At 39.8% G+C, this 27,604-nt stretch overlaps 1 protein-coding gene across 1 annotated transcript in view; it reads right to left on the bottom strand.

Annotated features, from left to right (window-relative positions):
* Positions 1-27,604, bottom strand: part of SFI1 (SFI1 centrin binding protein) — a 945,294-nt gene that overhangs the window by 708,014 nt on the left and 209,676 nt on the right. The window contains exon 5 of the mRNA XM_044068851.1: positions 523-597. Coding sequence (XP_043924786.1) covers positions 523-597 — 75 coding nt within the window. The remainder of the gene's footprint in view (positions 1-522; positions 598-27,604) is intronic.

The raw sequence follows: 27,604 nt of genomic DNA, 5'->3' as shown, positions 1-27,604 counted from the left end.
GCAGGGTGGCCCTCATCTCCAGAATGTTGATGTGAAGGTGGGATTCTTGACCTGTCCATATTCCCTGAAATGACCCATCTCACTGGAAGTGGGCAGCACATCTGTGACATGTATCCCCTATGGGGGGGGGGGGGGGGTAGTCATCACTTTTCCAAAGAATGCCCCACTCCCCCATAACTGGTGTAACATAAAGGAATATGTTTTCCTAAACAAGACCAGTGAAGCTCAAAGTAATCAACAGCAGCACCCAACCATCCAGAGAAGAGGAATACATATGGGTCTTTTCTTGATGAAGCAGGCATTGCCATCTCTATGCTTCTGCTGAAGAGTGACCAAACATGCATGCAGGTTTTGAACATAGTTCTGAAATCATAAACAGTATGACAAACATTTGTTCTGACATTTTCTACACACTTTTTTAAAATAGCCTATGAACATGGGCAATAATTCTTGAAAGGATTATGGAAAAGGAAAAAATATTCTTTGCTCATACACAACAGCTGAAATCACACAGTATTTTACCTTTAATTTCCAATGGCAGAAGTAAAATCTAGAGAGTCTCCGGACCAAGAAATGCTCTCCTTGGTACTTTAAGAGCTGAAGAAAAAAATAAGAACTCTGTGAGCGACTCAATTAGCTTACAATGCAACTTACTAAAAGCAATTACCAGCACTTGACTAGTGGTACTTAAGGGAACATATCACACAACACTGTAGAAGAAAGCCTCCCTGCCCTCGAGGCTGTTACTCCTTAACAAACACAGAAGTTCAATCAGTAAATTACCCATTCCTAAAAACCAAGGTGTGCCAAAAGGGCAGAAATTTATGTTCAGTATATGGCTTCATGGTGACATCAGACAACAGTTCTTTCTTATGTAAATTTAAAGTAGAGCACCATATCTGCCTCTAACAACCTAGTCAGCTGTATAAACCATTACAATCCATGCATTTAAATAGCACTAAGTGTTGCAATGACACAAGCTATTTGGGCAAACTCTTATGGTTCAGTTTTAAATACAGACAAATCTAAACTCTGTGTTTGCAACAATGTCCTTAGGATAATGCTTTGAATAACATTATCACAATACACTGATCTCTTAAAATTAATACAGTAAACGATAAAACTGGAAATAAACCAATTTTGCTAACAAATGTTTAAAGATATCTTTAACTGTATAAAGCAGTAATGTACGTCCTACTTGCCTGTAACAGTAGATATTCGTAGAGCACACTATCTTACTGTCTTCAGAGTATTTTTTCCCTGGAGGATCAAATAAATTTTTGGATGCAGAACATGTTAATGTGGAAATAAAGGTCAACAAACCGAGTAAGCAAGTAGAAAGGGACTCTGCTTCTCATTAATCTGAAAACAACAAAACCAACAGAGACTTTGCCAGTGAAACTTTTTCGACTGTTTCAAAAGAAAATACATGTGCAACAGAAAGAAAAAGCAAATGGAGCTGACTAGAAGAATCAGGATTACTCTGGATATGAATCAGAGATTGGTACTGGGAGATGAGCAGGAAGGAGACCACCAACACTGTGAAAATTAAAGAATAAATGGGAGACTATAAAGCATCAATCCCACCAGATATACAAGTAAACAAGCAAAATGTGCCTTTATAAGAAGTCTCTTAAAAAGACTGGAATTTTGTTGACTGTGTTAAAATGGTTGTTGAACTGTAAAGTATATACCTTACTTTATGTCATTTAGGTATAGGACACTGAATGGTTTAAAGTAGTAACTAAGAAACAGATTTATTCTTCTTACTATTTATAGAAAAAATAATGATATAAATTGCATATTATACTGTAAAGTAGGGCGCAATCATGGGTATGGGGGAGTCTCATCACTGACTGGTGTATAAGCTAAAGACATTAAAGCAAGAAAGTAATTTCTCTTAGTTGTAATGTACCTAAGCTTTATAATGCAACAAGAAAAGACAGGCTGGAAAGAAGGAGGTTAAAACTAATATAATGTTATAATCTTGGGATGCTGGGGTTGATAGATGCAAAAGTGTATTGCTCACATTTTGAGTAGAATTAAGATAACTCCCTATCATATTTTTACAGGAATGGATACTTAGATTAATATCCTTAGCTCAAGGTATTGACAAGGACTTTTTAAGCAAACAGATTTGAAAACTAAGACAAAATGATGAAATCTAAGGAAATGGTACTTTTCTTGTATTTTCAAAGTTATTAGCTATTGTTTTCCATTAGCAAATGCTCTCAGTAGGATACAAGAAACCTGCAAATGACGACAAAAAGTTTGAACAGTGAGTTTTGAGCGAACTTGACAAAGATTCTTTCTTGTATTTGGAAAGTTACTAGCTTTTTTTTTTCATTACCGCTGCTTTTACTTGGAGAGATGGACTACCTTTGTGGGCAAGCAATCTATTCTGAGAACTCTGAACACACTGTGCCATGAGTAATGTACAAGGTACACTGTAATTAACATTTAAAGGTACACTAGCAAGCAGTTTAGTGAAAATTGGAAACTATAGGAAGTGAATAAGATATCTAAGTAGTTGCCTGCCCAGTAACCTTAATACTTTGATGCAGTTAATGCAATAGTGCAAAACTTGTTAGTTTATCTAAAGGTAGCCAATTTCTTACAGCTTAAAGTTAATGTTTACTAAAAGCATGAAAACTAATTTTCACATCTGGTAAAGTAACAGAGACAACAAAATAACCAAAGTGGGAACACAGACTGCTGTGTGTGCTTTAACATGTATAAACATTATTTTAGGTTAGGCACTGCCAGTTGGTGCAGCTGTTGATTTGGGCCAAATTCTCCTATCTGGAGGGGTCAACTTCAATTCCTGAAAATGTACATAGCTGGTACATTTGTTCCAAGCTAAAAAGGGATTGGGGGGGGGGGTTCTAAAAATTTAATTTATTTTGTTTTGAGTGTTTTCATTGAAGTAAAATGTCTTGAAAATGTGACACATGCTGAAATGCAGATAGGAAGCAACTGCTTAAAAGATCAGTTTGCCAAATATTACTGTGTGCGGTAATGTTGGAAACACATACTCAAAACAACTGCCATGTGTAATAGGTGGTGACTTTCTAACATAAAGGCTACTTTGTCTATATCATGGAATGCAAATGACCATACAGATACAGACAAAAAATACAGACTATTTAATTAAGAAATATGGGGTACAAATAGTGCAAGTTGCAGGAGATCTATTTGGACAGAAATGAGCAAGTGAATTTGACAAAGAAAGGATTCCATGATGGACATTCAGCAGAATGTTAGGGAAAAAAAATAAAAGGGGAGTAATACTACTGATTGCTAGTGGGGCACCAACAGTAATAGATGATGAAAAAAGTCAATAGTAGATTTCTGGTAATAAGGGGCTACTAGCAAAGGAGGAGGGTTACACTGGCAGGTACTTATATCTTACCATAAACTGTTGCTAGGCAGCTTAAAAAAAAAGAAGTTATGTACTTACCATAACGTTCCATGTTTGTAGTCCATCTCGCCTACATTCTTGCTGGATGGGTTTGGAGCTGATTCTCGGCTTCGACTGAGCCGATACTAAAGCTCGAGAGCTTTTACTGGCTCGAGGCTAACCCCTATCCCATGGTGCCTCATGGCAATTCCCCAGATCTTGTTTACAAGAAAGTAAATAGGTATATAATAGTCAGTTACTATCAAAACTATGCCCATACAAACAGAATACTCTGTATTACTATCCATGCCAGGTGGACAGACAACTACAACCAGGTCAGACAGCATAATAGATAGTCCACCAGTTCCTCCAGAAAACAGGAATGGGGAAGGTGGGTGGGATGCAAGAATGTAGTCGAGATGGACAACAAACATGGAACGTTATGGTAAGTACATAACATCTTTATGTTATGTAGTCCTATCTCGCCGTAATTCTTGCTGGATGGGACAGCGTCCAAAGCACCTTTATCCCAGGTGGCTCAAGTGAAGAAACTCTTCAGCACAGTGGATCCAAAGGATGACCTGTCCTGGGAAGACAAATCCAATTTGTAATGAGTGACAAAGGTATGAGGTCTTGCCCAAGTAGCTGCTGCACAAATGGTATCAACTGGGAGTTTAGATCTAAAGGCATAAGAAGTAGATGCTGCTCTGGTTGAATGGCCTTTTACTTTGGCTGGTAATTGTTTGCCAGCAGCCTTGTAAGCAAAGGGAATGCAGTCTGAAAGCCATTTAGACAAGGTGACCTTAGAAACAGGCAATATTTTATTTTTGTCTGAAAAGGAAACCAATAATTGGTCTGATTTTTGAAATTCTTTAGTCCTGTGCAGGTAAAACCTGAGAATTCTGTGGACATCCAACTGGTGTAGCCTGTATTTTCATTTATTAGTATGATTTGGGAAGAAAACTGGTAGTTCGATAGTTGTGTTGAGATTATACTCTGAACATACCTTAGAAAGAAAGGAAGGAAGGATTAGTTCCAAGTGAGACACCATCCTTATGGAAAACAATGTAAGGAGGTCAAATGGTGAGAGCTTGTAATTCAGAAGCTCTCCTAGCAGAAATTATAGCCACTAAGAATAATGTCTTCCAAGACAAGAATTTCAGATCTGATGAAGAAGAGGGTTCAAAGGATGAAGAAATTGAATATGTAAGAACTAGGTTTAGGTCCCTGGGGTCTGGTGGTTGCCTGACTGGAGGTATGAGAAGGAGGACTCCTTTCAAAAAGGTTTTGCATAAAGAGTGGGACATGACTGGATTTCCCATGTAGCCAAAAGGATAGTTAGATATGGCAGCTAACTGAACTCTAATAGTAGCTGCTGCAGCTCCTTCATGAAAAATAGATGCCAGGAAGGACAGGATAGACTCTAAGGCAGCTGAGTGGAGATATATCCCTTGGTTTGCTGCCCAAATGGAGAACCTTTTCCACTGACTGGAATATAATTTCCTGGTGGAAGGTTTGTGTGAAGAAATCAGAATGTGTTTGACTGTAGAGGAAAGGGAAACGCACCTGGCTATTCATTGAACTGGAGCAGCCATGCTGTCAATTTCAGGGTTTGGATAGTAGGATGAAACTGCCCTGATTGATGAATCAGGAGGTCTGGAGATGGTTCCAGAATCTATGGTTCCTCCAAGAGACAGGGCCACAAGAAGGGGAACCAGACTTGGCGAGGACAGTAAGGAGCAATGAGGATCAGAGTACTCCAACAGTTTTGCTTTCTGAATTACTTGTGGAATGAGAGGAAAGGGTGGAAAAGCATAAAGGAGTCCTGGAGGCTAACTGTGGACCAGAGCATCCCTAGGTGACATCCCCAGATGGGGAATTAGGGCAAAGTAGCTGCTGCATTTGGTGTTCATCTACATGGAGAATAGGTAGCAGCAAGGCTGGCCCCATTTGCGAAAAATCTCTTCCGCAACTTTTGAATTCAGGGACCACTCGTGAGGCATCAGAATTGCTTGACTGAGTTTGTCTACTATCACACTGGGCTTCCCCAGGATGTGCGTTGCTACCAGAACGCGTTGAGTGTCCATTGCCCATTTCCATACTCTTAGCGCCTCTTGACATACTGGGTAAGATATGGTTCCCCCTTGCTTATGTACCACACTACAGACATGTTGTCTGACTGAATCGCAACTGTCCCAGTGGGAAGAGAACTGTGAAGTGCTTGCAACGCATATAGCACCGCTCTCATCTATAGAACATTTATGTGCAAGTGGTTCTCGTGACCCTGCCAAGTACCTTGGACCGTCATTCCCAGATAATGCCCCCTCCACCCTATCTGGGAGGCTTCTGTGGTCAAGACTGCATTTTCTTGAGGGGGAGCAAGTGGGCGACCTAGATGAAGTTGATCCGTATGTAACCACCATGTTAGATCCTTCTTGCAGGAGTTTGTGATAAGTATTTGGTGAGACGGGGGAGATCCTGCACTAAACCACTGGGCAAACAGAAGCCACCGAAGTACTCTCATGTGCAGATGGGGTAGGGGAACTAAGAGAATGGTGGAAGCCATAGTCCCTAGGACCTGAAGGACTATCCTGGCCTGTACTTTGTCTCTCTTCAGCAAGAATCTGACTTGGTCATGTAACGATTCTATCCTTTCTGGTGTCAGTTTTGCTGTCATGGTGGTTGAGTCTATTTCTGAGCCTAAGAATACAATGTACTGTGATGGAGATAAGGCTGATTTTTTAGGTTTATTGTAATGCCTAATCTGGTGCACAAGGATAGAGTCTCGTCCCTGGTTCTGATTAGTTGGTGCTTGGTAACCTCTAGATATTATGGTTTGTATCCGACGATGTTGGGAAATTTGTAGCCAGGTGCTTGGGTACAGTGAAAGTTGACCCCCGACTGCCTCCAGAGACGGACAGTTGGGCAACTCCTCAGGGGCGATGGAAGGGACGATCAGAGAAAGCATCTCTGTCTCCCTGATGTTGCGGACCTCCTCTGCCGCGAGGGTGGCGTCTTCCATTATATTCTCCCCCTCTGCCTCTAGGGGAAAGTTGACCTGTGCCTGAGGGAAACCTTTTTGGGATTTACATAACCACATTTTCCCTCCTGACTGACCCTTGGGATAGTGTCTAGAAGGAAGGGAGAAACAGACTCAGACAACAGATAAGGTCTTCCCTCTTTTCTAAAATAGGACACCTCAACATTGGTGAAACAGGGTCGATAACTGGTGAGTGTCTCAATACCAAAAAACACGATGGCACCAAGACAGAAGAAGCGGAATCTGAGCCAAAACTCCTTGGCTCCATCACTTTATAGACTTTTTAGACGGCTCCGATGCAGGAACCAAAGCTTTTCTCTTCAGAGTTTTGGGAGCTGTCTGACCAGGTTCCAGCTGTTCCTGGAAGGAACTGGTCATAAGACCCCTGTCTATTAATTTACATTTCCTCTCATTAAGAACCCTAGTACTGAAGGCATGGCAAAAGGTACAGGGTTCTTCTAAGTGAGCCTCTCCCAAACAGTACACACAGCTAGTGTGACTGTCAGTCAATGGCATTTTTTATGAACACTCGTCTCATTTCTTGAACCCCGAAGGGCGGTGTTCCTTATGTTCTCTGTCTTTCTCTTTAGACATGCTGACAACAAAACAAGGCTAACAACAATTTTCAACAACAACACTAACTATAACTAACAGCAAAGTTATGAAGAGAAGAAAAGTTTTTTTTTTTTAAGGAAGAAGGACTAGCACTCAGGAAGGAAATGCCCTCTAATTTAAACGGGCAAATATGGCCCTCTAACTAAAACAGGCCATACAATCCTAAAAATGTGGAATAGGGGATCAAGCACTCAACAACAATCACACAGGTAATAACTAACAACTATTAAAGGTAGAAAGTAAAGAAAAAGGACAAGAAATAACAAGCTTTATCAAAAAATCTTTTACTTAGCCAACGAGCCAGTAAGGAGACAACCTCGAAGCTTTTGCGTCAAACGAGATCTGGGGAACTGTCGTGAGGCACCATGGGATAGGGGTTAGCCTCGAGCCAGTAAAAGCTCTCGAGCTTTAGTATCGGCAGAGTCGGAGCAGAGAATTGGCTCCAAACCCATCCAGGAAGAATTACGGTGAGACAGGACTATATAACATTAAAAATGTTTGGAAAAAATAATTAGTAGCGAATGCTACTTATAGGTGAGGCCTGGAATTTGATTTGCAATACTGAAGATCTATCAGAAGGCTCTAGAAGGCAAAATACAAAAGGGGTAGATTTCTGAACAAATATATTAGAATATCTGATATGAAAGATGTGAATTCAGTAGTAAAAAATCAGACAGAATTTACATATATTCCCCGAGGTACAGTAACTGGGCTAGAGTGAATAGGATTTATAGTACACAGGAGCATGTGTATTTAACTGAAAGTTTTGATATACATCCAACAACTAATTCATACCAAGTAACTATAAAAACTAAGAAAAAGATGTAGGGTAAGTAAGCAATGAGACACTGGAGCTTTCCAACTTAGCTTTTAAGTGAGAGGAATTTAAAGACCAGGTAGTATAAATGAGAGCTATGCAGTTAAGGCTCATATACATAATACAAGCAGAATGTTATAAATTAAAGTGGAAAAGGATGATGTTGATGAAAAACAGGAGAAAGTTCAAGAAATAAATACAAGATAGGATTTTGGATGCAGATCCTTAAGCAGGACAATAAACCATATAGATTAGTATATTCATAAATATGCAGAAAGTATTTTGAGAACAAAGGGAATAGAGAAGGGAGATACTACAAGCAGAGGTACAGAAAAATTCAAACGAGGACTGGAATTTACATGAAAACGTTGGCAAAAGAACCAAGGTAATGGGGACAAATAACTAGAGAGAGATGTGCCAAGCTGAAGTTTTAACTGCAAGTTAGAAATGCTCATCCTTACCAGGGACTGATGATATAGTGCAGGCAAACAGAAAGGGATAAGGGCGCGCTAACTGAAAGACCAGAAAAAGCTATTGTTAAATAGGGGATATAAAGTAGGGCACACAAAATATTGCATGATAACAATAAGAATCACTCAGAGGAGATAAGAAAAGATTTGGATGAGAGACTGGAAAGGCAATTTATAAAGGAACAATGGAAAGATATCTGTACAGCCCCCAAGTATGCAACAAAGTCCATGAGGTTTAGGATTTTTGCTTGGAATTGTTGGTATGTTTACACCCCAAGTAGACATCATAGAATTTTTCCACAGGTAGATAGCAAATGCTGAAGATGTGACTGAAAAAGTGAGAGACAAATGACATTTTTTTTGGGAGGGGTGTATAACAAATTGAAAGATTTAAAAAAAAACTTTCCTACTGAGTACTCTGGTAGAAATGTTGGGGGACCAACTGAAATGATTCTTCTGACCTAGGACACAGATCTGAACTGCCTATGAAAAGTAAAGTCTTACTAAGTTTAATGCTATTAGCTACCAAAAAACAATTACGAAAACAAAGAAATCAAAATCTAAACCAGCTGTAACTGAAGTACTGAATATTGTACATGATATAAAAGAAAAAGATGTGATATAAAAATAAAGGAGCAAATTACATAGAAATAAATGGAATTTGTGTGAATGATACATGCACAATAATGTTCAGGAGGCATTTAAGGGACAGCAAGACCTGAGCAATTCAGGTAATACTGAACTGAATAATTGTTAAAAAGAAAGAAAATATGTAATGTATAACTGTATGCATATGACAAATGCTAATATAGTTTTATTTATTTTCTGTTAATGTACATGCATGTATTTAAGTGATAATTTAATAAAATTGTTTAAAAAATGCACCATAGGTTCATAGGTTCATAGGTTCATACTAGGCTATCTGCCCAATGTGGCTTTCGCCACCCTTTTATTTGAATAAAACTATGCCTATCATTTTCTGTGCCTCTGTCAAGCAGTGACACTGAAGTAATCCATCCATTGGTCAAGATTCCTCTTGAACAAGGCCAGCGAGGTGCTCTGCCTCACATGAGTCTCTGGGTGATGAATCTGTCCGGATCTAGATTTTTTGAGGTGAAGCATATTCATCAAATCTGGGTTTGACATGGCCTTATATGTCAGGCACAGGTCACCTCTGAGCAAGCGGTATGAGACTGAATAAAGCTGGAAAACCAGGAAAGAGAACTGGGGAATAAAGACCTAGAGGGCTCAAATTCATGACTAGAAACCAAGAGTATTGCCTGGTAAGGAAGAACTGCAGACCCAAAGGTCCATGGTGCTCTATCATGGGGCAATTACAACTAAGAGGAGTAGACCAGAGTGCAGCCTGGAATACCCATAGGCATAGAAAATACAATTCCGTCCCCTTACCAGGGTAAAGGGAATTACTTTTCCACTCCCAGATTACTGACAATCCGTTGAAGGAAAGTTCAACAAGTGACAATACTGCAAAATAAAATCACAAAAAGTCACTTTTAGCAAAACTCACAGTAAGTTTTTTTTTCTTCTCCAGAGGAACATCCCTCTCATATGGGAAGCCACTTCTCACATCACCACATATTTATATATATCACCTCCAAATCTGCACAGCAGTTGGGGGTGTTCTCACATCATCACAAATTTATATGTACCAAATCCAAATGTGCACAACAGTTGGGGGTGTTCTCACATCACCTCACATTTACATATACCAACTCTAAACCTGTACAACAGTTGGGGAGGTGTTTTCATATCACCACAAATTAATATATATATATATATATATATATATATATATACACATATACATACACACACACACACACATATACATAGCAAATCCAAATCTGCACAACAGTGGGGGAGGGGGGTTCTTACATCACCACACATTTATATATGCCAACTCCAAATCTGCACAACAGTTGGGGATGTTCTCACATAGCCACACATTTATATATACCAACTCTAAACTTGCAGAACATTTAAGGGGCATTTTCTAATCACCACAAATTCATATATATACCAAATCCAAATCTGCACAACAGTTGGGGGGGTGTAACCTCCATTAGTGCGGGAAGTGGCTTTCACTGAATCACTCTGTGGTATCTGCACTTGACTAACCTGGCTTTATATACCTGTTTGGCTCTTCTACTCAAAGAGCAACAGGAGAGGAACAACAGTCCTTCCAAAGCCAAAATAGCTGCTGTTAAGGGAGGGACTTCTACCATGAGACTTCCTCACATACGAGTATGAAAGGCACCACAGTTTCCTCCTAGTTCCCACTCCCCAACTTGGAACTAGAAGGAGGTGGACCGCTACAGACCCAACCTCTGCCCCCTTTTTAATGGGGGAAAAGCAAGAAGATTAATGTCACAACAGGGATAGTGATAACCCCCCAACTACATCTAGCAAACCCGAAAAAGGTGAGACCCCTAGAGGAAATGTCAGCAGGACGGGAGATATCTCTTTGATCAGGTTTTACTTAAACTTCTGAAGGACCCAATGGTAGAGAAGTATGTCTTCAAAACCAGATGTTTAAGACTCCCAAATGCAAGAATCCACCAAAAAGAGATAAAACAATCCTCACAACCTCAACTATCTGGGGATAAGTCATCATCATGTCCCCCACCAAGGACCAAAAGGCAGGACGTGTCAAAGCCCCCTAGCAGAGATGAGGCTAAGTAACAGAAGTCCCAAGTACCCCAGATACCTACAGCCAAGGAAGTACAAGGCATCATTCTGCCTCCACAGAACTACTCCCACTTCAACCCAAGTAGAAGACTTCCCAGTAGCTTTTGATGAACCCTGCAGGACCTTCCTGGATGGGAAAGGATCAGAAATAAAAGGACCTATGACAGGGGGCAATAAGTAGCAGACCTCCACCCAACAACCATGGCTACTGCCCACCTGAAGGATGTCAAAGCCAACAATAGCAATAGCATTCCAAATCCACCTTTAGCCACCAGGCAAGACAAATGACAATAATCAATAATCTCACAACAGCAAATGAAAGGGAGGACATGGACTGGCTAGAAAAAGGAACCTCCAAAAATGGGATACAACCCAGAAAAAAATCCCTTTAAGATCTGCTAACCCAACAGAAAAAGGACAGAGCTGTAATCCTCCCAAGAAGTGGACAGAGAAACCTTCCAAAATGCACTGTCCCAAAGATCCCATCCTGAAATGGCCTTAGTGACTGTACATTCTTAACTGAGAAAACTGGAAAATGAACCTAAGAAGCAGGTCACAATCTTATTATCATAATAAAAACTACTGATCCTCAAACCAAAATGCAGGAGGCTCCCAAAGAAGAGGCCTGCTGCTGCTGGTGGGGAATGACATGGACCTCTTACTTATGTACATCCTGTAAAAATATGAAGCAAACTTCAAATTGAGATGAGAAGGGGAAGCACCTATAAAGAGCAAACATAATCCAAGAAATGGACCCCCCCTTGAGATAAGCAGGTCCCAGTAATTAATCCTCTTTATACATCAGTGGCACTCTGCTCAACAGGAGCACAAATGGCTGCAGAAGGGAGGACTAGTCCAACTTCAATGGTCCTTATAAAACACAAGCATAAATCAAGCACCAGATATTAAGGGGACCAAATATGGGAAGGGCAGAAGCCACACTCAATCCACAACTTACAAAAAGGAACAAAGACACCAAAAGTGTGGAAAATCCAAGCAGCAGAGGCTATTCAGGTGTACAGAGCACAGGCTGCCACCTCACAAACAGAGTGAACAACCAGAATGACTGAACCTGCAAGGAGAAGAGGAAGGAAGCACAGTGAGTTAAGACACCTACTTAAAACCAGAAGGTCCTCTAGGTAGGAAATCATAAAGGTTCAGCTGACAGAAGATGCAGCCTTAAAGAAAAAGCTTCCTTAAAGGAATACCACCACAAAACTTGGTAGAATTTCCAATGGAATTCCCCATTCCACTACTGTTCTTCAGAAGGCACAAGATGGTGCCACCCAAAGGACATTATGCAAAGGGGCTGCAATCTTATCAAATTCCCACCGGCAATGTGCACCAGAACAGGTCTGGGGCTCATGTCCTACCTCTCCAGGAATGGGGACATAAAAGCAAGTGCCCTCAGACTTCCTGCACAAGTAGTGGGGAGGTATCAGGTGCAGGGGACCAGAAAAAACACCATCCCAGGCCAGTGAAAGGAAGCCACTGCTGCTCCTTCATCCCATGTAAAGAAGTGGCATCTTGTGCACAGTAGGCAGAGCAGTCTGGGGTCTGGACCCGTTTCTTAGCAACTCTGTGAACCCTATTCAGAACGGTAGCAGAGTAATGGATGGCAACCTGAGTAGACAATTCCCTCCACTAACTGCTAGCAATTCATGACACGCTTCATGGAAGCGTCCACAGAGCTACCCTGTCCATACCAGAATGTCCAGCTACAGGACAGAGACCCAGACAGGAACCCTTATGGAAATCCCATCAGACTAACGGCAGGGACAAGTGGGGTGTTAGTCATCACCCTGTGCCCAAGGCACACGCTAGACATCATCTTCCTTTTGGAAGAGTGAGATATAAACCAATTAGAAAATGGATTCCATCCACAGCAAGGAAGCTGTTTAGAATCAAGACAGGTCAATCCAAGTGGCCTACTTCTGTCAAAATTATAAGCCTCTCAGGTCCAGCAGAACTGAATGCAGCCAAGCCAACCGATGCAAGCTTCTATGCCTGCAGCCATCGCAATGGTAACCACCACAAACACCTATGTATGATGGTGTTGCTTCAATAAGGCAGTTTTCAGAGGAATGTGGGCTTCTCCACAACTGTACATGAATAGATGATTTGAAGAGCAGACAAGAACCCCTCAACTAAGAGAGGCAAAAATAAGTATAGGAGAAAAGCACAGCTGAAGGCCTTGAAGCCCCAGTATGGCACAGGAATAAATGTTCTTGCCCAATCTATCTCAAGCCACCCTGCCTGTCAGATGGGAAGGGGTGAACTGGGTATGCATTATATCACACTGACAAGAGTATGCATTATGCCTCTTTAGTCTGCCCTAAGTGCCTCAGTATTCTACCTTCCTCTGTACTCTTCATCAGTCCCATGCCCTCTCAAATGCTGCTGTACATTACTTCTCAACCACCAACTTTCATAATACATTCTATGGATCTACATCCTTCTTTGTGAAGAAATAATTTTGTAAATTCAAGGAGTTAGTCCCATCTAAGGCACTGCATACCTTTGAAACCACAGAGATGTCATGTTTCAGGTACTGAGACAAAGCCTCACTGTGCCTCCTGGCCTGCAAGATACCATCAACTAAGATGAGCTGTAAAGGAATGAAGATGAAGGAGCTCGAGAATGAAGCACCCAGGCCCTATCAGAGACCAGGTATGTGAAACTCAAGCACAATAAGCTTCCCTAAGACGAAGCTTCATCCTATGAGTAGTGTGACAATATCCAGACTCTGAACACATTCTTCCTTCTCAGAAACAAAGACTGACTTATTTAATTAGAAAGAACTCTACACGAAAGAGAATGAAATAACTGTCTAAAATGGTTCCACCAGCAAGTTTGCATCTGCCAAACCTAGCTGAAGTATTGCATTTGAGCTGCTTCCATGGCATGAAAGGTTGATACCCTCAGTATGACCCCAATGACTTGAGTATGAATAGTTTCCTGGGATTTGGTGGAGCCTGCTTTGGGGATATGACTGAAGTGATCGACATATGCTCTCCCATCCTGGACTGGAGTAGTGGTAATGTCCACCATGGAATGACAAGCGATACTCTTTCTGATGAAGGTCAGGATACAGGACTTTGTTCAAGGACTAGGGTGTGTCCTCCTTATCAAGCAATGAGCAGCAGTGTACTCAGAAATGGCCATGATATAAGTACATATGTATAAAAATCTGCCAGTGAAAGGGAACATCAGCCATGGAAAGGGTTAATAGGAGACATGGTTAAATGAGAAAAACCCTGATGCTTACTTTGTAGAGGGTCTCCCTTCATAAACCAATGAGCAGGTTGAGCCACAGCAACAAGAAATAGAGGAACAACACTCAGAAAAGTCCAGTTTTATAAACACTTTTTGTGGGCAGAAATGTTAATAATTTGAGCGAACTCCTTGGCTCCTCATAACTGAAAAAAGTCTAATTACACCCATTGATCTTTATTCAAACCAGGGACTAAAAATCACCATGAAATTAACCAATCCGAATGTTCCAATACTGAGTCAGAGGAATTCAGTCAAGTGTCGTAGAAATGTCCTTATACCACTGGCAGGACGAAGATAGAATATGAGAACAAGTCTGCAGTTTTGTCTAGGTTAAGCACTGGTAAATTAGAAAGAACCGCCACAAAGCACTTCAATCACCCTTCTCAAAGTTAATCGACTTCATTTGGTGGAAACGTATGGACACAGAAAACTGAAGTAAAAGAAACAGTACACATTTGCCTGGCTGAAAAAAGCAGCTCCTTCCCCTAAGTGCTTACAGCATTTACTTACTTGCAAGAAAACTCCAGTAAATTTGACTAAACAGGAACACAGACTTCTAAAATACAGGGACTCCAAAAGCTCAAAGATTTTCATTAGGAAAGAATGATAACTCCCAGTTTTCTATAATAATGAGTAAAAAGGTCACACAGAAAAAACAATCAGTAAAAACCAAAAGGAAAATATAGCAAAGCTAGACTTTCCACTGTGTGATTCCTTAAACCTCTTGTATTAGAGGCAATATGGGATATATGCAAATGACCCTTTAAGGACATCAGGTGTTTCAGCTACATGGTAATTCTGAAAGTCCATGACTTTTTTTCTTTTCAAGTCTATTGCCATATAACCTGATGTACTAAAAGTGCATTTGGAACATGGTTTGGAAATGTGACCTGATGTAGTGATATAGCAATTAGGACTGGGTTTAGCAACAAGGACAGTCATTGGTGAACAGCCTGTTTCAGGAGTTTTGGGAATCTTCTCAGGAACAGGGATATTTGCTAGAATGTCCTCTGGAACATGAACACTGGATGACGCACACTGAGATCTAGAGTCTTTCACAGACAAGATGCTGCAATACAGGCTCAGACTAAATGTTTCTGATTCTGCCTAAATTCTACTCCTTGTGATTCCACAATGTACAATCTGGGCTCTGGACATACACTTTTCACAACTCCAATCCGATCAAAACCTTTGGACATCTGCATCCTCACTATCTCCCTTTCTCGTAATGGACTGAATGGTTTGCTGGACTTTTCATAATAGGACTTCTGGGACAAACGCCTTTTCATAAGTTGAGCTCTCACTGCATTGTGGTTCTTAGCACAGGGAACCAACAGATTGCTACTAACTGGTAGTGTGGTTCTGGTTTGTCTTGACAAAAGCCTTTGTGCAGGTGAACCAAGATGTTTATCACAATGGATATTTCTAAGATTCAGGAGATTCAGAAAAACATTGCTATTGTCTCATTTTGACTTCTCTAATAACTGTTTCGCACTATGAACTGCAAGTTTTGCCTAACCATTTGACTGTGAGTACTCAGAGCTACTCGTAACATGAATTAAGTCCCACTCTTCAGCAAATCTCTTGAACTGCCGGCTTATAAACTGCCATTGTCAGAAATAATTTTGTGCAGACTACCATGGACTGAAAAATGATGCTTCAACTTAGTAATGACAGTACTAGATGCTAGATTAGGAAACAGGTCAGTCTCGAACCAATTTGGATAACAGTCTACTAACAACAAATAAAGCTGAACATTCCATTCAAAAATGTCTGTAGCTACTGTCAACCAAGGTAGTTCAGGAATCTGCTTTAGCTGAAGTGTTTCTTTCTGTTGATGTGGCTTGTACTATTGCATACCGAACAAGATGAAAGTACTCTCTCGATATCCTTTGACATAGCAGGCCAAAATACTAGTCTGCTCACCCTTCTTTCGGTAGAATCAGTTCCTGGGTGGCCACGATGCAAGATGGTAATATACTCTTGCTTCATGGATTTTGGAACAATCCACTTTTGGACCTTTCATGAGGACACCATTATCAAACAAAATCTCATCTCTGTAAGGAAAATAAGGTTACACTTCTACTGGTAAACAAAATTACTTTGAAGGCTCAACTGATAAAGTGGTTGAGCTTCTGGAGTACTGGATCTAAGGTGAGTGACTTCTAAGCTCATCAAATGTGTGGAAGAAAAAATTCTCAATTCCATGACTTCAAAATCAAGCTTTTCATTTTCATGCTGTTCAGTGGTATTTCTGGGTGATCTGGATAAAGTATCAGCAAGATAAAGAAGTTTGTCTTTTGTGTAGACAAGATTGAAATTATACTTCTGCAGTTTCAACAGCATCCACTGCAACCTGGCAAGAGCTGTATGCATAAGCATTCTCAAAACAGTGACTAGAGGTTGGTGATCTGTTTCGACTTGAACTATGTGGCCATAAATATAATCATGGAAATTCGAACATGCAAACAAAATTGCCAAGAGCTCTTTCTCTTTGGTTTGGGTTAGAGTTCTGGATGCATAGGCCACTGATCTACCCTCTTGAAGAATGACTACATCAAGACCAAACTCCGAAGCATCACAAGAAAGAATAACTGGTTTGTGAACATCATAGTATCTGAGAGTTGGTGAACTGGGAAGTCTCTGTTTCAGGACAACAAATGCTGTTTGGTGTTGTTCTGACCAGGACCAGGATACATCTTCGGGTGTCAGCACTCTGAGTGGGGCTGAAAGTTGGCTCAAGTCTGGAATGAGCTTGCCTAGATAGTTAACTATACCAAGAAAACATAAGGCTTGAATATTTTCTGCAGCTGGCATCTCAAGAATTACGATTTGCTTGGAAGGATCTAGTCATAAGCCTGAACAGGTAAATAAATGACCAACATAAGTAACATCTCGTAGCCTGAATTTGCACTTCTGAGGATTCAGATTAAGATTCACTTCATGTGCTCTTTCCAGAAATTTCCTGAGGTTTCTGTCATGCTCAGCTTCACCATCACCTCCTACTAGAATATCATCCATTGTAATAGCACACAGAAAACCAAAAAAAAATTGTTCCATGGCACACTGGAAGACTTCACTGGCAGAATTTATCCCAAATGGCATTCTCAAAAATCTGTACCTGCCAAAAGGAGTACTGAAAGTGATTAGCTATGAGGATTTTTGGACAAGCAACATTTTCCAAAATGAACTCTGCATCCAAAACAGAAAAAACAGTGGCATTTGGCATAAGAGCAGCAACGACTTCTATTCTATGTAGTGGATGAGGAGGTCTTTTCAGTGCTTTGTTCAAATCTCTTGGATCAATACATATTCTGATATCATCTGAGCTTTTCTTATTAGCTACCAGCATGGAAATACCCATTCAGTCCATTCGTCAACTGGACAAATCACACCTTGCTGCACCATTTTATCTAGCTCAGCTTTGACTCTGTTCTACATAGCTACTGGAACTTTCCGGGCTGGTCTAACAAGTGGGCTGACTTCAGGGTCTAACTTCCTGGAGTACAAAACTGGGAGTTTGCCTACTTTATCTTCGAAAAGATCAGCACAGGCAGAGAAAATAGGCTGGGCAAAATTAGAACAGTGGTCTTTTAAGCTTACATGGTAGACTTCCTTCTTAAATGAAAGTAGTCCCGTTTTCAAACTGTCTCGCCTAATAATAACTGTACTTGCCTTCTGACAACGTAAAATTGCAAGTCATAGAGTTCCCAGCAGAGTAACATGAAAGCACTACTAAACCTTCAGTTTGAATCTCTTCACCACTACCCACTTTGCCAAATCAAGCTTCTCACCAGCGCATACTCTAGCAAATGTTTCTGCTGGCATAACATTGCACTTTGAACCTGTGTCAACCTTGAGCTCTACGAGTTTTACATTTAACCGAACAGTACAAAATACTTCATTCTTTGCCCATAAATCTACTGCACTGACTGTTTCATTAAGCACAGACACATCAACATAAAAAGCAGGGTCACAGCTTTCTAATTGAAAAAACTTGTCTCTTTGAATGTTCTCTTTTAATAAAAGAATTTGCCTCTTTCGATTTACAAAATCTTTGGAAATGATTCCACTTTTTACATCTGTGGCATTGCTGACCAAAATCTAAGCACTTTTCTCTTTTAGACACGACTGCCACCACCACTATGACAACTGACTTATCAAGTTGGGTGAGGGCACATCCTTCGAGTTTGTTGACTCACCCTTGTGCTTCACTGAGACTCTGCTTGGATTGGAATTTTCTAGAAAGCTATTGGGTTTACAAGGGAGTTGCTGCAGGCTCTGCAACATTCCCATGTGCTTGGGCCTGTTTCTTTTAACCACATACTGCATACTATCAACATTAGCACTGGAACATACTGGAGGCATGCTTTTCCCATTTGTAAGCATATCTGTGTGCTTTTCTGTGAGCTCATATATCTGACAAATCTCCATGGCCTTATACAAAGTTAAAATCACTGTCACAAAGCCAAAGTCTTTCTCACAGCATCATCTTTAACACCACATACAAGTCTGTCTTTTATCAACTCATCCCATAAATCACCAAATCTGCATGTTTTAGCTTTGTTTCTCAAGTCAGTTATATATGCTGCAAAAGTTTCCCCAGGCTTTTGATCCCTTGTGTAAAATAAGTGCCTTTCCACTGTAATATTCATTGGGGGTTACACATTTTTCTAAATTTACATTTTAGGCACTCAGGGGTTTCCCTTGATTCAGCTGGTACCACTATATGGCAGTTTCCCCCTCCCCTGCAAACACAGCAGGTGCGTACACAAATGAACGCTCTCTTTCTATGGCCTTTGAACCAGCTAAATTAAGCAGAATAAATTACTTTGTACATGCATGTTTGTCAGAAAATGCAGCTTGTATGAAAATATCATACTCTTGCTCAAACACTCTCCAGTTCTCATCAATATTATTATCAAATACATGTGGAGAAGGTTTTCAAAATCCTTCAGCCATGCCAACAAAGTATGCATAAACACCCTGCAGATATGGCTCTTGTAATTATGTACGAACATGCATATACACTAGGTACTTTAATAACATTCAAATGCACAATAAACTCTTTGAAATACTGTACTTTGCAAAATATGCTTTGAAATGGCTGTATTTTGGGAAAAAAACTGCAGTGTAATACCGTACAAACTTGCTAACACTTTATATACTTCAGCTATTTTGAATAGGTTTAATTAATGTGAAAAAGTAGCGCATGGTGGAAAATGTAGTTGTTTTCCTTATTTTATACATTTTATGTGATTCAGACATTGTTTCAAACATTTTCATAACTATTTCAAATATTTTTATCAATATGTCACAGTTTCAGACATTTCGTTTAATTAGAAATTTCTTTTGAGCATTCTAAGTGCTTCATTTTATATTCTTTGAGTAAGAAATCATTTAAGCAAGTTTTAGTACCTGGAATTCATTTCAAACCTGTTTTGCGAGTAGTACGTGCAGTAGGGATGATCCATTCCTCTATATTCCTCCAACAATAACGGAGTGGCTCTTGGTCTTGATTCTGGAACCCATTCTGACAACCATGTCACTCGTCCTATTTTATGATTCAAGATGAACAGGTGAGGTAGGTCATTTATATACTTTATTATGCAGAAACATCAGAATGGATAGCAGCAACGTAAAATATAAACAAACTGATTAAATGACAGACCATTACATGCATGCATGCTTATATCTCAACAGCTCTCTACAAAATGGCAGTCTTGCTTGCATGAGCTCAGTATTTATACACATGTGCAAGCCCATGGAAAGCTTCTTAAAGGTATACATACATACTGATCTACACCCACCTATGGAGTATGAATTGCTTCTATCACTCCTTGGGAAAACATATGATGAAGAATAGGTAGAAACAAAACAGTCTGATCTCCAGGAAGAGGAATATAGGTTTACAGGTTCAGGGGAGATTACTACGTTAACGGCCCTTAGAAGCCTTGCCAATATAACCCGATTTTACCCATTATATGGCCCTAGGGGCAAGAGGATGGCATGGATTTACGCCTATGCATGGAGTATCTTACATATTGCTCCTGTCCATAAGGGACATAAACACTACTCAAAGTATGAAATTGAGATTCCCTATCCATTGATCCAAACTGCATTTGAAGAGGGCCAGGGAAGGGTTCTGCTTAATGTGAAAAGGATGCCTGTTCCAAAGAAGGGGCAGTGTCTGAAACACATATCTGTCGCTCTAGCATGTTTTGTTTGTGTCCCTGATTAAGTTTCGATCCCTAGATTGGGTGACCCTCATGCTGTTTCACTTGCAGATATGCAGCAGCTCCATCAGGGCTGGATTTATGAGTGCCTCGTAGGCCAGGCATAGCTCACTCCTTAATAGTTGGTATGAGACAGAGTAAAGAGACAGGGATTTTATTCTATCCACATAGGACATGCTGTTTACACTCTGTATTTTCTTTTTGAAGAACCTCTGAGGTCATTCCAGCTGCTGTAAGTGCCTAGTCAAGTACATACCAAATGGGGCACTGTACTTGATTATTGGTCTAATAGGAGCCAAGTACAACAGGAGTATAATATCCTTGGATCTGGATGCCATACCTTTACTCATAAGTTGAGCTACATAGAAAGACTTTCTCACCATTTTGGGCACATGACAAACGGAGGAATGTTTGTAGATTTTATAATAAATGATGGAACATATATGTTTTTACCCCTTGAAATAGATTTCTTTTGACATATATATACATATTTATTAGAGCATCTTGAGTGTTCATGGAGAGTTTTTATATGTTTTTTATATTCATTTTATACATCTCATTATGTTTATATGTGCATATATCTTTAAGCTTAGATTAACTCATGGATATGTAACAAGAAGCAGCCAATAGGAGATGTTTTAACTGTATAAATGTAGCCTATGTACTTGAAGGTCTTTGTTACATGATCTGATGAAGCTCAAATGAATGAGTGAAAGCGCTTATCTGACCTGCAGTGGAATTAAAATTGGATTTTAACCTGAGGATTTTGCCTTTCATTTGGATTTTAACCTGAGGATTTTGCCTTTCATTTCTACTTGTGACTCTGCATCAGCCTAGTTGCTCCTTTTGGTTTCATTAATATTATTCAAGTTTTTCTGGAGCACTGGGTGTTTATCCTGTTTGTCAGCAAGTGGTTTGTTCCTGTTTTATTAGCTTCATTTTTTCTTGCTGACTTTGGAGCAGAGTCTACTACCAGTGAATAGCGTTTGCTTAGCGCATAACTTTTGTTTGTATCTTTACCTTGCATACAGACATTTTTGGCTATTTTTTGTGCCTTTGCACTATTTTTTTCTATTATGCAGAGTCAGAGTGAAACTGTAGATATTGAGCTAGACTATGAGCCCGAGGTGTAGACCTGGGCTCAGTCGCTCATCTACAGAAGAGGTTTGAACAGAATCTCGTCTGTTCAACAGTCACTTCCTGGCAATTCGGGCTTTGATGACGCGGATCTGGCGACACCCGACTTGGATGAGCTACAACGCCTGTTAGACAGTCTAGAAAGACTTTGCACACTTGAAACGTTTGCAAACACAGCTTGCATTTTAAGTTATTGTTTGGACACAAAAATTGTACCGAGAGGATTACATTATTAAACAGGTCCAATCAGGGGAACATTATCCAGAGTTGCTTTCAAGGTGGCAGCCTGAACTTGGAGGTAAGCAAACAGTACATGGAGTTACTTATTGACTTTTGCCTCTGAAGAGGAGAAACTTATTAATAACATTAAGAAACAACAGAAGAGAATTTTTCTTGTTTCCCAAGTACTGTAATAGAACCACTATTTGAAAGCCTGTTGGATGGAATATCAGCCTTAGAGCGGAAACTTCTCCAACAGAAGAGAAGCAAGATTATTAGAGATCACAGAGATTTTAATTTAGGACAAGTCTTCATTTGGCCTAAACATGGGCATTATAGTGCTACCATTAAACCTAATGACTTTACTAGTGTTAGACAACTGAGTTCCGAACCTAGTACTGGTTCTGAAAATGTTAATGTTGTTAATAATGCTTGTGAAGCTGTGGATATTACTAACTGTGTACATAACAATGTATCGCCTAGTAATAGGGTACAAAATATAGCTAACATTAATAACACTACTACTTCCAATGATACTGATGATGTAATTACTATTTTACATAGTGAGAGTGGATCCAGCTCTATTAATACAAACAATAAAGAAGTTAGTCAGCCTACTACTGTGAATAATAGTGCAGACAGAACTAACTTATATCCAGCAGTACATGTTGTGAAGGGACCGATCAATAAGAGGTTGTCAGTAGATGTGGCATAGTGAGATCCAAGTTACCTCACAAAGTACATACCACCATCACTACAGGAGTAGTAAGTGAGCTCCTTTTCCCTCCCAGTCCGAAGGACAAGAATATAACAAGGGGACTCTATGAGCAGGGGAGACAGAAGCAAATTATCAGAAGAGTTTGTACCACATCAGACAATAAAGAAGATGTGGAAGAACAAAGTAAATTAGATACAGCTGAAATTTTGATACCAGCAGATTCTATGATACATAACATCCTAGGATATCTGTTGACTGAATGTGATGAGAAATTATTATGTAAAGGCCTAAACTTTATACCAAGTGCACACAGTAACTTTACGGACACTGTAGTAGACATGAGACTTTTCTGTCGAAATCTTATGCTTAAACTGCTATTTCGTGATAAAACTGATAGTGAATTGACAGACAATAATGTTACTAGACCACCAAAGTTTAAGAAGCTTAGCAACTTTGTCCCACCTAATCATCCGTTAGTTGAGGCATATTTGAAACTAACTGAGGATGATTTGTATGAATATTTTTCTTTAAAGAAATACAGGAAGAATGGTAATTTGACTAGAGGGGAGCAGACTAGCTTACTTAAACTCCAGTCCTTACAGTCCATAACCATAAAACCAGCTGACAAAGGTGGTCGGATAGTAGTTATGGACACTAGCAAATATCATGATGCTATGATTAAACTCTTGGAAGATGATTTCTATTTACAAGTTAACGAACAAACAGTGCAAGCCACTATTAGTCACGTAAACAATATGTTATTAGATATGTTGAAAGGTGATATCTTGGATCAAGAATTGTTTGACTATCTCTTCATTAAGAATCCACTTGTACCAACAATACATGGGTTACCTAAGATTCACAAAGACTCCATTGACCCACCAGTGAGACCCATAGTGTCTGGTCAGGGTTGGATCACTGAAAACCTTTCTGTCTATGTTGAGAAACATTTCGACTAATCGATATTAAATAAGAACAAAGTTGTACTGAAAGATTCCAAACAGTTTTTAACAGATTTGTATGACTGCTTAGGTGGCATTTGTGACGTTGATAACTTGATTTTTGTAACGTCTGACATCAAGTCCTTGTTTACTGTGTTACCAAATAACATAGGCCTGATTTATATCACTGAGTATCTACTCTTACATAGCGAATATACATCAGTTAAAGTAGACCTCATTGTACATTTCCCTGAACTCATTTTGAATAACAATCTGTTCACCTATGACAACAAGTTTTACCAACAGCGAGGTGGCGTAGCCATGGGCACACCTTGTGCCAACAGCTATGCAAACATGTTTTGGCATTTTGGGAATTTGAGAGTCTCTTTAATTTAGAAATGTTTAAACAACATGTAACTTTTTATAGACGTTTCGTGGATGACGTTTTTGTTTTATGGAGAGGCAGTGTTGATGATTTGTTTGTGTTCCATACTATATTGAACAACCTCACTGGCTATTTAACCTTCAGTATGAATCATTCTAGAGAGAAGATAGAATTTCTTGACTTGTATATAGAAAAGTTAGCATGTGGTTTGATTAATACAGGTGTCTATAGGAAACCTTGCTATTTTAATACTCTATTACAGCGTGATAGTATGCACCCACAGCATATTTTTAAGAATATCATTAGAGGCCAGGGGATGAGAACCTCTAGGCTAAATGCCGCAGAAGAAGGCTTCCTAAATGAAGTGAGTGACCTCAAGATAAGGCTAGAAGAATGGGGCTATAGCTCACAAGAGATTGAGTCCAATCTCTTAGAGGTCAATAAACTTAGACTGAACAGAGCAGCCCCGTATTTTGGACCAGTTATTACTGGTGGATCTGTTACAACAGACAATGGTAGAGATGATAGATCAACTCACGTAAGGGTTTCTTTACCATATAGTACTGATTGTCCAGCAATCAAGAATATTATTACGAAACACTGGCCTATTCTCTGTACTGATGACACCATCGGTAAACTTGTGGGGACTAAACCCTCTTTTTTATATAGGAACAAATTAAATTTAAGGAGAATGCTATGTTATTCAAAAAGGGATGAATGGTCAATGCCTCTTGAACACACAAAACCATGTGGACGCTGTAATTATTGTAATTCTCTTGGCCCCAGTCCATTTTTTGAACATCCTGACATGCACACTAACTTTAGCATACGTGCTGTAGCTACCTGTGATACTACTCATATAGTTTATTTGGCAGTGTGCCAAATATGTGATACATTTATGTTGGCAAAACCAATCGTCGTTTTAAAGACAGGATAAGAGAACACCTTTACCACATTAGGAAGGCTTCACCTCACAATGCCTTAGCTAAGCACGTAGCCCAAGCAGGTCCTGAACATTTTTTCCTATTTAGAGCTCTTGAGAATATTAAACCCAGTATACGAGGAGGTGACATCAGGAACCATACTGAGAGTAAGGAGAGTATGTGGATAGTTAGATTGAGAGCAGATAGGGGTTTAGGTCTCAATGAGAGAGCCTCCATTAAACCTATGTTAAACAAACGGAGGAATGTTTGTAGATTTTATAATAAATGATGGAACATATATGTTTTTACCCCTTGAAATAGATTTCTTTTGACATATATATACATATTTATTAGAGCATCTTGAGTGTTCATGGAGAGTTTTTATATGTTTTTTATATTCATTTTATACATCTCATTATGTTTATATGTGCATATATCTTTAAGCTTAGATTAACTCATGAATATGTAACAAGAAGCAGCCAATAGGAGATGTTTTAACTGTATAAATGTAGCCTATGTACTTGAAGGTCTTTGTTACATGATCTGATGAAGCTCAAATGAATGAGTGAAAGCGCTTATCTGACCTGCAGTGGAATTAAAGTTGGATTTTAACCTGAGGATTTTGCCTTTCATTTGGATTTTAACCTGAGGATTTTGCCTTTCATTTCTACTTGTGACTCTGCATCAGCCTAGTTGCTCCTTTTGGTTTCATTAATACTACTCAAAGTATGAAATTGAGATTCCCTATCCATTGATCCAAACTGCATTTGAAGAGGGCCAGGGAAGGGTTCTGCTTAATGTGAAAAGGATGCCTGTTCCAAAGAAGGGGCAGTGTCTGAAACACATATCTGTCGCTCTAGCATGTTTTGTTTGTGTCCCTGATTAAGTTTCGATCCCTAGATTGGGTGACCCTCATGCTGTTTCACTTGCAGATATGCAGCAGCTCCATCAGGGCTGGATTTATGAGTGCCTCGTAGGCCAGGCATAGCTCACTCCTAAATAGTTGGTATGAGACAGAGTAAAGAGACATTGATTTTATTCTATCCACATAGGACATGCTGTTTACACTCTGTATTTTCTTTTTGAAGAACCTCTGAGGTCATTCCAGCTGCTGTAAGTGCCTAGTCAAGTACATACCAAATGGGGCATTGTACTTGATTATTGGTCTAATAGGAGCCAAGTACAACAGGAGTATAATATCCTTGGATCTGGATGCCATACCTTTACTCATAAGTTGAGCTACATAGAAAGACTTTCTCACCATTTTGGGCACATGACAGTCAAAGTTCAGGCTATTATCTATGTGTGTATCTAGATCTCTCACCTCTGACTCTACTCTGAGGGGTGTGCAATTGACATCGTAATCTGCAGGGGTATTTAACCTCCCAAATGGTATGATAATGTATTTTCTCACATTTAGTTTTAGGCCATGGTTCTGCCACCAATCATTTTGTCTGATCTAGACCCTCCTATAGGACAACTACATCATTGGAGGATTCAATGACTGCCCCCAGCTTGCAGACAGCAAACTCTGTCATCCAGGGGCCTTCCACATAAGCCTTGACTTCAGAGAAGTATATTCCGAATAGGAGTGGTCCTAGCACTAAGCTTGTGACACAACATTAATAACTGGCCTCTTGCTGTACCTGGATACATCCACTTTAACCATGTGGCCTGTCCATGAGCCAATTGGTTATATATCTGGTGATGTAGGGATTTATATCCAGTTTTTTTGAGTTTACTTATAATACCTGAGTAGGGAATTGCGTCAAATGCCTTGGTCAAGTCGAGGTAAGCGGTATGCACCGCTTTACTTTCATCCATGGCTTCAGCGAGTTTCTCAAAGAAATCCACCAGACGCAGTAGGCATAACCTGCCCTTGACAAAACCAAATTGGGTCAGGTCCAGTGTTTGGACGAGGTTTCCTATGTCATTAGTTATCAGGTCCATGATTATTCTTTCCATGGCCTTACATACAAGACTAGTCAAACTTATGCGTCTATAATGAGTCTATAATTTCCTGGATTAGTAGACTGTCCCCCTTTATGCAGAAGGATGACTGTTGCTGTCCTTCACTCTATCGGGATAAAGCCAGTCCAGAGGCTGTGGTTAAATAGATATGTTAATGGGTCTGATAAGTCCTGATTTAAGCTCTTTAATAGGCGACCCAATATATTATCAAGCATCACCGAAGCAGTGATTTTAGCTTTAGAGACCACATTGGCAACCTGTTCTTTGGTGATAATTGGCAGTGAAGTGGTGGAGGGTATTTCTTGGTAGGGGAGAAATAGGGGTGATGGGGAGGTGAAATTTTAGATGAATTTGTCAGCTGGCAGATTTGCTACAGCTTCCAGCTGAGTACAGGTGATGCCATCTACACCTAATTGCACACATTGTTGGGTGCTGCCCTTAAGATTGTCAACATCACTAAAAAATGTCCAATAATAATCCTTATCTTTGGAGACTATTTTTACTACAAAATCTGCTTTCAGAGACTCCACTAGTTCCCTGATTCGCTTGCTTAGAATAATGAGGGACATTTTGCAATGTTGTGCACATTCCCTCATGTCTCAACAGGATTTTCTTTCTTTTGTCGTACAACCTATTAATACCAGGGGTACACTAAGATGGCTTGTTTGCACAGTTTATTCAGGGTTTATACTGGTCTGGTATTACTGTTTCTATACAGCTGTTTATATGGTCTTACAGGGCTTTTGT

The sequence above is a fragment of the Protopterus annectens genome, chromosome 4.part0, assembly GCF_019279795.1.
Source record: "Protopterus annectens isolate FY-2018-M chromosome 4.part0, PAN1.0, whole genome shotgun sequence".
Classification (NCBI taxonomy): domain Eukaryota; kingdom Metazoa; phylum Chordata; order Ceratodontiformes; family Protopteridae; genus Protopterus; species Protopterus annectens.
The sequence above is the reverse complement of the archived record's forward strand: the minus strand, read 5'-3'. Positions and strand labels throughout refer to the sequence as shown.